Here is an 11,965-nt window from a genome sequence, read left to right on the forward strand (position 1 = left end):
GATTTATTTTCTCCCCGTCTCTGGCCCACACTCCAGTACAGTAGGTGGTGGTAATGCACCATGACCTTGAATGCTCAACTGCCGATAAACTCCACCGAAGAAGAAGAAAACTCACGTGTTCAGTGCAGCAGATGAGCTTCGTACCCAATCAGACAACAGGTCACCGAGGCTGAAGTCATCCCTCTCGCTGTCTTTGAGAAGCGTCTTCCGAATTTAAAACCTTGGTTACTTGGAAACAATGAGCAAGGGGGGAAACTATCGATGTAACGTAATACACAACGTCCACGTTAGAACAGCATCAATACGGTATACACATTTAGCTATTTCAATGAGACTTGTCATAATAGCTTAACACAGATATTTAGCGTCTTCGGTTTGGAATATTTGCCTCAGCAAGAATTTGCTACCAACTGGAGATGAATTGAACACCATGGACTGGTCAGAATAATTATTTTCCCACATTCTTCTGACACCATGCCAAGTCGTCAAAAGAAAATTATATTCTCTGTTGCCGGTGTGTTGAGTTTCGGTTGCGTCCTCATTGTTGCGGCCGCGATGGGGTCGCAATTTTGGGTCCAGGGGAGCATGGTGTGTACAACCGGGGCGCAGCTTGTAAATGCCACAGGACAAGAGCTTGATAAATTTGTCGGTAGGGTTAACTATGGTCTCTTTCACGGACAGACAGTGAAGCAATGTGGACTTGGTGGAAGACCCTTCAGATTTTCATGTGAGTAGAAGTCCATGTGAATTGCATGAGAAGTTTGTGAAAAACTGGTTTTAAAGATTACTGCTGGGTTGAAACATCATGTTCTCATTTGAGCATCTATTATGAAAAGTGAATAACAATGAGACAAGCGGTTACCCACTCCATTAATAATTCAAATGACTATAGATAGACTACACCCTGTTTTAATTGAGTCCTATCCCTGTGACTTAAGGATCTATTTGATTAAATCAAATGTGATGTTTAGCATTAATTCGCTTGGCAGGATTGGCACAATATAAAGCCTACTTATAGACTGTAAAAAAATATCACCTTTTCAATAAAGTATACTGAACAAAAATCCAAATACAACAGTCAACAATTAACGATTTTACTGAGTTACAGTTCATATAAGGAAATCAGTCAATTGAAATGAATTCATTATGCCCTAAATTCCCAATCTGGCCCTCAACCATCACGGTCACCTAATAATCCCCAGTTTACAATTGGCTCATTCATCCCCCTCCTCTCCCCTGTAACTATTCCCCAGGTCGTTGCTGCAAATGAGAACGTGTTCTCAGTCAACTTACCTGGTAAAATAACGGTAAATAAATAATAAATAAATAAATCTATGGATTTCACATGACTGGGCAGGGGCGACTGGTACAGAGTAAATGTGCGGGGGTACAGGTTAGTCAAGGTAATTGGTATGAGTAGGTGTGTCAACTTTTGATGGATACTGTATATTTACTACTTTTATATATATATATATATATATATATACACACACACACACACACACACACACACACACACACACACACACACACACACACACAGTGGGCTCCAAAATTACTGGCACCCCTGACTGGTAATGCACAAACAAAATACTTCAAAAAATATAAACAATATAATTATAGAGAAACTCAAAATACCAACATGTGAGAAATACTGTACTTTGTTAATGTTTAAAAGGAACCAATGAAAATCATACAATTATTTAATACAAAATACATTTCACCAAAATCAAGGTTTCATAATTATTGGCACTCCTCATTTAGTACTTAGTGCAAACCACCTCTGGCAAGGATAACAGCATGGAGTCTTTTCCTGTAATGCTTGACAAGGTTAAGGAACACATTTGGAGGGATTTTGAACCATTCCTCTATGCAGATMCTTTCAAGATCCTTCACATTCTTGGGTTTGCGCTTATCAACTGCCCTCTTCAACTCAGCCCACAGGTTTTCGATTGGATTGAGGTCCGGCGACWGAGATGGCCATGRCAGAACATTGATTTTGTKGTCACAGAACMWTTTCTGTGTGGMTCTTGAKKTATGTTTTGGGTCATTGTCTTGTTGGAAAGTCCACCTATGGCCAAGTCCCAGCCTTCTGGCAGAGGCAACCAGATTGTCAGCCAAAATTGCCTGATATTTGGTGGAATTCATTATGCCATCCATCTTAACCAGTGCCCCTGGACCTCTGGAATGAAAGCAGCCCCAAAACATCACCGACCCACCACCATATTTCACCATGTGTATGAGGTGCCTCTCCTTGTATGCATCTCTGTTTCGACGCCAAACATGCCGATGCCATATCTGACCAAAACGTTACATTTTGGTCTCATCTGACCAGAGCACCTTCTTCCAGTTATAATTATTTAAATTGTTTGGCAAACTCCAAGCGCTTGCGTCTGTGTCTTGGGGTCAGAAAGGGCTTTCTTCTGGCAACCCTTCCAAAGAGCCTATGGTTGTGGAGGTGGCTTCTGATGGTGCTTTTTGAAACCTGGTGACCCCAAGACGCCACCAAGGCCTGCAATTCTTTCACAGTGATTCTTGGGGATATTGTTGCTTCTCTGACCATCCTCCTCCCTATCCTGGGGGGGCAAAATGCATTTGCGTTCTATACCCGTGAGGTTTTCAACTGTTCCATATCTTTTACATTTTTTAATAATTGCCCTGACAGTGCTCAATCGTTTTGTGGATCTTCTTGTAGCAATTATCAGATTTATGAAGGTCAGCGACCGTCTGTCTCTTTTGAACTGCCAGTTCTTTTGTTTTCTTCATGGTGTTGGATAACAAAGGGATATTGCATGCGTGTTACCTCATTTTTATACCCTAGTGAAACAAAAAGTGATGTAATGGCTCAATGTAGTTCCTTAAGACTTAGATAAACTTAAATAAGTAGAATTTAATTCCTGGTTTAATTTTGGTAGATTTTATTTACAATAATCTTTAAGGGTGCCATTAATTGTGACACCTTGATTTGGAGGACATTGATTATTTAATTAAATCAATAAATGATTTTGGTGGCTTCCATTGAAACATTAATAAAGTACAGTATTTCTCACATGTTGGTATTTTGAGTTTATCGCTAATTATATTGTTGTGCATTGCCAATCAGGGGGGCCAGTAATTTTGGAGCCCACTGTATATACACTACCGTTCAAAAGTTTGGGATCACTTAGAAATGTCCTTGTTTATGAAAGAAAAGCAATTTTTTTTTGTCCATTTAAAATAACATAAAATTGATCAGAAATTCAGTGTAGACATTGTTGTAAATGACTATTGTAGCTAGAAACGGCAGATTTTTTAATGAAATATCTACATAGGCGTACAGAGGCTCATTATCAGCAACCATCACTCCTGTGTTCCAATGGCACGTTGTGTTAGCTAATTCAAGTTTATCATTTTAAAAGCCTAATTGATCATTAGAAAACCCTTTTGCAATTATGTTAGTACAGATGAAAACTGTTCTGCTGATTTTAAATAAGCAATAAAACAGGCCTTCTTTAGACTAGTTGAGTATCTGGAGCATCAGCATTAGTGTGTTCGATTACAGGCTCAAAATGGCCTGTAGACCTTTTTTCTGAAACTCGTCAGTCTATTCTTGTTCTGAGAAATGAAGTCTGTCTTTTTCTTCAATCTATCCATTCTATTTGTAATGGTTGCTATGCAATAGTCATAGTTCATTATCAATAAAACGTCACAATAATGTGCAGAGCGTTCGATTTGGCAAAGAGACCCCCAGCTCCGCTAAAACCATTGACAACTACATGCCGTTTTCAAGGGATTGTTAAATAATCGTTAACTATTTGGCTTTAATATCATGAACTCTTGAAGAGCGTGTGTAGTTCGGACTTGAATTGCATATTCCGAACGACACTTTTCAGATTTAGCTCTATCATCAGAGTTATACAGCTAAATTCAGCAAAAAAATAAATGTCTCTTTTTCAGGACCCTGTCTTTCAAAGATAATTTGTAAAAATCTAAATAACTTCACAGATCTTCATTGTAAAGGGTTTAAACACTGTTTTCCATGCTTGGTCAATGAACCATAAACAATTAATGAACATGCACCTGTGGAACGGTCGTTAAGACACTAACAGTTTACAGGCGGTAGGCAATTAAGGTCACAGTTATGAAAACTTAGGACACTAAAGAGGCCTTCACTGACTCTGAAAAAGACCAAAAGAAAGATGCCCAGGGTTCCTGCTCATCTGCGTGAACGTGACTTAGGCATGCTGCAAGGAGGCATGAGGACTGCAGATGTGGACAGGGTAACAAATTGCAATATCCGTACTGTGAGGCGCCTAAGACAGCGCTACAGGGAGACAGAATGGACAGCTGATCGTCCTCGCATTGGCAGATCACGTGTAACAACACTTGCACAGGATTGGTACATTCGAACATCACACCTGCGGGACAGGTACAGGATGGCAACAACAACTGCCCGACTTACACCAGGAACGCACATTCCCTCCTCCAGTGCTCAGAATGTCCGCAATAGGCTGAGAGGCTGGACTGAGGGCTTGTAGGCCTGTTGTAAGGCAGGTCCTCACCAGACATCACCGGCCTCAACATTGCCTATGGGCACAAACCCACCGTCGCTGGACCAGACAGGACTGGCAAAAAGTGCTCTTCACTGACGAGTCGTGGTTTTGTCTCACCAGGGGTGATGGTCCGATTCATGTTTATGAGCGTTACACCGAGGCCTGTACTCTGGAGCGGGATCGATTTGGAGGTGGAGGGTCCGTCATGGTCTTGGGCGGTGTGTCACAGCATCATCGGACTGAGCTTGTTGTCATTGCAGGCAATCTCAATGCTGTGCGTTACAGGGAAGACATCCTCCTCCCTCATGTGGTACCCTTCCTGCAGGCTCATCCTGACATGAACCTCCAGCATGACAATGCCACCAGCCATACTGCTCGTTCTGTGCGTGATTTCCTCCAAGACAGGAATGTCAGTGTTCTGCCATGGCCAGCGAAGGGCCCGGATCTCAATCCCATTGAGCACGTCTGGGACCTGTTGGATTGGAGGGTGAGGGCTAGGGCCATTCCCCCCCCCCAGAGATGTCCGGGAACTTGCAGGTGCCTTGGTGGAAAAGTGGGGTAACATCTCACAGCAAGAATTGGCATATCTGGTGCGGTCCATGAGGAGAAGATGCACTGCAGTACTCAATGTAGCTGGTGCCCACACCAGATACTGACTGTTACTTTTGATTTTGACCCCCCCATTTGTTCAGGGACACATTATTCCATTTCTGTTAGTCACATGTCTGTGGAACTTGTTCAGTTTATGTCTCAGTTGTTGAATCTTGTGTTCATACAAATATTTACCCATGTTAAGTTTGCTGAAAATCAACGCAGTTGACAGTGAGAGGACGTTTATTTTTTTGCTGAGGTTATTAACTGCATGCTTTTCGTGATCAGTAAACATCAATTCATCAAATATTTTCAGGTATGTGAGGGTAGCATATCCATTTGGCATGTAGGTAGCTAGCTAAGCAAACAACGTGTCATTTAGGTTTCTTCATCAGAGGTTAGGGTTTTGGAAAGAGCTTGACATTGCAAGTCCTCATCCTGGTGAAGTTGTCAGTCAGACTACTGTCATCGCCACTATAGATGGCAAGCAAATTAAACAATATTTGGATATAGCCATCTGATTTATCCCCTTAAAGTTAGCTTGTTAACTAGTCATGACGGGATCTTTCATTTGCTAGCTAGACAATTTGAGGTCCATCAATCAATGTAGCCTATAAAGTATGTCAGCAGCAATTGTGATTTAAAAACTCTAAAAAACAATGTTGAAAAGGGGATAATGTTAGCTTAAATTCGCTGGGTAGGGCTACGTTGGTTGGAGAAAAGTCTAGGTCTATTTACCAATATGTTTAGGCAACAGTACAATGTTTCAAGTTTTTCAAATCTTAATGTCACATGCACAAGTACAGTGAAATGCCTTTCCTGCCAGCTCCAAACCCAGCAATGCCGTAATCAATATCAATGTAGCACTAACAATAACACAAGGTAGAACAAAAACACTAGAAATAAAAAAATAAGAACACAAGTAAGAAGCTATATACAGGGTCAGTTTCAATACCATATTAACAATGCAGGGATACTGGAGCGATTGAGGTAGATATGTATAGGGGTAAGGTGACTAGGCATCAGGATATGATAAACAGAGTAGCAGCAGCATAACTTATTATGTGTGTGTGTGTGTGTGTGTGTAGAGTCAGTATAAATGTGTGTGCATGTTATCTGTGTTGGAGTATCAGTGTGCATGCGTGTGTCCTGTGAGTGTGTATATATCAGTGTGCATGCGTGTGTCCTGTGAGTGTGTATATATCAGTGTGGATTCATGAGTCCTGTGAGTGTGTATAGAGAAAGTATAAAAATAAAATACAAGGGTCAACTCTGATAGTCCGTATAGCCATTCTGTTATCTATTTAGCAGTCTTATGTATTGGGGATAGAAGCTGTTCAGGAGCCTGTTGGTGTCAAACTTGTACCACTTGCTGTGCGGAAGAGTACAATGGCGGCGAGCTTTACGCCATGCCAGCCGACGCTTGGCATGGTGATCTTAGGCTTGTGTGCGACAGTTCAGCCATGGAAACCCATTTCATAAAGCTCCCGACCAAGATATTGTGCTGACGTTGCTTCCAGATGCAGTTTGTAACTCGGTAGTGAGTGTTGTAACCAAGGACAGACAATTTTTTTTATGCACTTCAGTACTCGACGGTCCCGTTCTGTGAGCGTGTGTGGCCTACCACTTCCCGGTTGAGCCGTTGTTGCTCCTAGACATTTTCACTTCACAATAACAGCACTTACAGTTGACCGGGGCAGAAATTTGACGAACTGACGTGTTGGAAAGGTGGCATCCGATGATGGTGCCATGTTGAAAGTCACTAAGCTCTTCAGTAAAGACTATTCTACTGCCAATGTTTATCTATAGAGATTGCATGGTTGTGTGTTTGACTTTATACACCTGTCAGCAACGGGTGAGGCTGAAATAGCCGAATCCACTAATTTGAAGAGGTGTCCACATACTTTTGTATATATAGTGTCTTTGGCTATATCCATTATAATGATCCTGATAAATGAATTTACCTGGCTCGGAGAAGCTGTCCGTCTCATCACGTTTATATGCATGGCACGGTGGAAATCGCAAAAAAAACTTTGTTCCACAGGTCGGAGAGGCAGACAGCAAAGTGTAGACAAACCCAAACATTTATTTTATTTTTTTACTCCCCAACGGGCTCAGGAGGGGCGAAGGTGGAGTCATGCGTCCTCCAAAACATGACCCACCTAACCGCGCTCCTTAACCCAGAAGCACCAATGTGTCGAAGGAAACACTGTTCAACACAAGAAGTCACTAGGGCGCGATGAGCCAAGTAAAGCACCTCCGGCCAAACCCGGACGACACTGGGCCAACTGGACCGTCACGGCCGGTTGTGGCATAGCCCGGGAATGAACCCGGGTCTGTAGTAACGCCTCTAGCACTGCGATGCAATTTAGGCCCCCCCCAAACCAAACATTTTATAAAAGAACAGAATTCAAAATGGGAGTTGGGGGAAACATTGGAAAGTTATGCTTCTTTGAAATGTGATCAACTTGTTAACCCACTTTAGAGACAAGTAGGAGAAAATGCACTTTAATAATTTTCCACACTGGAAAGCTTATCTTTGTTTTTGCCCATTCAGCATTGTCCACATCCGCCTAAGCCCCACCTATCTCTAAAGAAATCCTGATCTCTAAAGAATTCCTGTGTTATTGCATGAGTCAGCATGGCATTGCCCTCCAGAAAGTAGTCTCTCTATTATCCGATTGTCAGAAGTTAAGTCATAAATTGTAGAAATAGGCAGGGTTTTATGTTCTTTAAATACGATTTTAAACCTAACCACACTGCCAACCTTATGCCTAAACTTAATGAATACCAAAAAGCAATTATTTTCCCATTTTTACGATTATAGACAATTTTGACTTTGTCACTGTGCTGTCTAGTGGAAACCCTATTATCCCCCTCCATTATCTCAGCCGATCATGGATCCTGCCTTTCTTCTTCTCTAAAAAGCTCAGTGCTTTCTTCTTGGCTAAACTAGGCTAGGAAATATTGTCTAAACACTTTTTTCCAGGGGAGATTAAGTTTATACATTGACTGGCTGGGCTGTGGGATAAATCTAATGGAACTGTTAACAGGCATTACCTGGAGGATGTGGGATTGTTGTGCTATAACTCCCTACTATCAACCAATCAGAATCCTAGATCCAAGCAACCTGTTTTATGATAAAAGATTTATAGGCTGCGGAGATGTATAACACTGCTGTAAAATTGACCTCAGTTGTTCAAGGTATTGGAACATTGATTGAACAGTCACATCTCTAATGAGACTAGACTACACATACAGTAAGCTTGTACACAAATGTGGGTCATGGAGCCCTGATGACCACGTGTAAATGCGCACATAGCCTACCCTCGGTGGTAGAAATACCTTAAACTTCATATTCATCATCTACAGCACTACCCCACCATTAATGTATGTGAAAACTGCATATGTCTGTTTTTTAGTAAAAAAATATAGTGGAAATGCTTTTGACATTACTTTACTTTGCCAGCTCATAGTTGGTTAAAATCAGAAATGTTTTATTTTTATCTGGTGTTCATCTTTTTGACTATAAAACATAGGAATCCACCGTTTTCACATATGCTGGAGATGATTCATTTAAAGTTGACACATTTTGAAATGTCAGCAGAACATTATTATTTAGTGCTAACAACAAACTCAAATCAAAGAAAGCGAGATAAATGTAAATGGAGTAAAGAGAACCCGTGATCAAAATCATGTAGGCTAGCCTTACAGGGGAAACCCACCTGCCTTCAACTAGGTTAATTGGCCATGCACAAGAGGGCATCTCTTATAACTCAGCAGTACATGTTTTGAGGTTGCAGTAACAAGAATCCTACACAAGCACAGTGGACTGAATCTTTATTGGACCGTGACACATGCATCATCAGCAACTGTTCACTAATGAGATTTGGCACACACACACATTATCTTTTCGCTTGACCGGCAGGCTTACTAACCATTCTGATGACTTTTCAGATGAACAAAAAACAATTTGTTCTCTGATGGTTTGCTCCATCTGCCTTGCACATTAAACAAATAGAACACAGAGACTCATGCATGCGTTTCATCATGTGAAAGTTGTGGGGGGGGAAAAATACTATTTACTGTTTTAATAATTGTAGAACATTCCCACACCTCTCTATATTGTCCATCTCCTTGTAGTTTTTCCGAACTTGGTGGACGTCATCCCAGCCAGTCTTCACGTCACTGTGATCTTCTTCTGCGTAGTGCTCATCCTCTTCTCCTCCGTGGCCACAGGCTTCTTTATGTACAACGCCTTTGGTAGTCCCTACGAGACTCTGCACGGCGCCCTGGGACTCTACCTCTGGAACTTCGTCTGCTGTAAGCACACACAAAAAGAACACCTCAACCCTTTTCTTTCTAGAGTGTCATCCTTCACAGGGTAGCCGAATCACCTTCTAAGTTGTGAACAAGCAGCCTACCATATGAACGTTGGCTAAGCACAAGCCCCCATACTCTGCAACATAAGCCCAAAATCTAACACACCGCTCACATCACAGGTAAACAGCTCTAATTACACTCATGCATTCCATCTTCAGATAGAAATAGCTCGCAGTAGGCTAAACAGGAGCCACGTTTATTGGTTCTAAAGTGTCATTTTTTTCCTGATGTTTTCCACATTCTTAGACAGGTGTACACAATTAAAAGACTCCTTGTGATCTGATTGTATCACCTCTGAAGGTAGTCAGGCAGACATTGTGTCTGGATATATTACAATTGTAGACGGCTCTAGTGAAACAATTTAAATAATCATTATCCCGCCCTCTAAAATCATTGACAGGTGGCACCATTGTGTCTTTAAAATAAATTAATAGATATTATTTAGAAAGAAAATCTCATCATTTGCATACAGCAAGGGACCAATAATTCTGAAAATGTGGGCCCAATCAGAATGCGGACAAGATCAGAACGCATGTTAGCCACATGTATAAACGGGGTGATAGAGCAGTGGTTCTCAACCAGGGGTACTAGTACCCTTGGGGGTACTCGGCCTATACACTGGGTACTTGAGAAGACTCATGCTGGTACAGTAACCAAAACATTTTGAGAACCACTGCTATAGAGAACATGATCGGGGTCCAACAAAGGTGTCCTTCAACACTTCAACATTAGTTATAAGTGTATATCAGAGTCATTCAAACACAACAGCCAAGCCATGAGTGGTCGGCTGTACGTTATTGAGAAAAGGATCCACTTCCCTATTGCCTTTTCAGCTTTAAAACCAGTATCCAGTAGCCTACCATCTCATGAGGAGACAGTGGGCTACTTGACCTCCCATCCAAACAATGGCACAAATTAAGAAAAACAGCACCAGAGTTAAAGGAGATATTTCTCAGTTATCTGGAACCGAGGCCCTACCTTAGGGGGCCTATTCAATCAAAACTGCTTGCCAGGTTTACACTAGAATGCAAGTTTGGATTCATCTGATCAATGAACCTATTTTTACGATTATGTGAAACACTTCACCATGTTAATTAAAATATCTCGCTGCAGTGAATGACCTATGCTTAATTGTTTTGGTAACCTTTTGGTGATTGCAACTACTGTAGCATTAACATATTCCCTTTTAATGTGGTGAGGGAGGGAAAAGGTATTCTGCCTTATAGGAACGTGTTTACAGTAACTGATCATTCGGATGCCTTTTGACTTCTTATTTTAACTCCCAGTGTTGTCAACCGTAATAGTATAATATTGTGTGCCTGTCTTGTCTGCCTGACCTTCTGAACAGGCCTCTGCAGCTGCCTGGTGATGATTCTGTTTGCCTCCGAGGTGAAACTCCACCGGCTGTCCGACCACATCGCCAACTTCAACGAGGGCACGTTTATGTACAAGACGCACACAGAGCAATTCGACCACTCCTTCTGGCTCATCTTCCTCACCTTCCTCGTCCATGGCCTTAACATCCTGCTGATCCGTGTGGCCGGGATCCAGTTCCCCTTCCAGGAGGCCAAAGAGTCGAATGTCAACACTGGGGCATCAGATCTCATGTACTGACCAGGGCTTTTGTTTGCTTGTGTGGCCACTGGCTGGGCCACCCCCACCCCCACCCCACTCTAGTGACACTGAGCCTCGGCTATTGGCATGTCTCAATGGGAGACTTGGGGCCATAGCTCCTTGGTGCCCATGTGCTGTTGTAAGGTCCAAGCAAATGTGACCGTCCTAAGCCACTTCTTTTCCCCTTCCCATGACAAGCTGTCAGTCCTTCAGACGACAACCGGAGAAGTGTCCCTGGCCACCTCTGTTAGGGACTTCTGTTTTGAATCTTCGAGGGGAGGGGTCTTGTTTCTCTTTCCATCGTGTCATTAATTCGTGATATCTCGTTAGGTTGTGGGCCAATTAAAGGCCAGGATTTCACTCGGTTGTAGAAAAGCAGAAACAGATACCCAAGAATTGGCAGTCCCTCCCGTGGCAGTCCGAAGTTTTATCAATGAAGGGGGACTGTTAAACAGTATGTGACGATTGATTGACCAGAATAGGTACCGTGTGTTTAGCCTTTCATTAGTGCCCCCAAAATGTATTGAAAGACCACAACTGTACAACTTAAATAGAGCAGTTTCTCTATCCCTTGTGCTTCATATTGGTTTTTACTTACATATTTAGAAATCCTAGAGGTCATGTCGCTTAATTGTTTATTCAGATTATATATTCAGAATCATGTGATTTGCCAATTTGAATGATTTTAATGATGATCATTCCTAATACAACATTTATTTTATGAAATGTGTAGAGCTATTTAGATTTGTTGTAGATTTATATTCTGTTGGTTTAAGTCTGACATGCTGACCACACGCATGTGCGAGCGTTGCAAAATAAATTTCAACATAGGTTATTCAATTATT

At 41.8% G+C, this 11,965-nt stretch overlaps 1 protein-coding gene across 1 annotated transcript; it reads left to right on the plus strand.

Annotated features, from left to right (window-relative positions):
* Positions 1-163: 163 nt before the first annotated feature.
* On the plus strand, positions 164-11,689 carry LOC112069336 (clarin-1-like). Its single transcript, XM_024136645.1, has 3 exons — positions 164-727; positions 9,267-9,446; positions 10,855-11,689. The coding sequence occupies exons 1-3, from the start codon at positions 475-477 to the stop codon at positions 11,118-11,120; spliced, it is 699 nt and encodes a 232-aa protein (XP_023992413.1). The 5' UTR covers positions 164-474; the 3' UTR covers positions 11,121-11,689.
* The last annotated feature ends 276 nt before the right edge of the window (positions 11,690-11,965 follow it).

The sequence above is a fragment of the Salvelinus sp. IW2-2015 genome, unplaced genomic scaffold, assembly GCF_002910315.2.
Source record: "Salvelinus sp. IW2-2015 unplaced genomic scaffold, ASM291031v2 Un_scaffold990, whole genome shotgun sequence".
Taxonomy (NCBI): domain Eukaryota; kingdom Metazoa; phylum Chordata; class Actinopteri; order Salmoniformes; family Salmonidae; genus Salvelinus; species Salvelinus sp. IW2-2015.

What these genes read in the sequence shown, in the direction of transcription:
- LOC112069336 (XM_024136645.1), top strand. Translation starts at nt 475, where the DNA reads ATGCCAAGTCGTCAAAAGAAAATTATATTCTCTGTTGCCGGTGTGTTG. An exon ending in AAGACCCTTCAGATTTTCAT is followed by an intron (nt 728 to 9,266) that starts GTGAGTAGAAGT and finishes ATCTCCTTGTAG; the next exon opens with TTTTTCCGAACTTGGTGGAC. An exon ending in CCTCTGGAACTTCGTCTGCT is followed by an intron (nt 9,447 to 10,854) that starts GTAAGCACACAC and finishes CCTTCTGAACAG; the next exon opens with GCCTCTGCAGCTGCCTGGTG.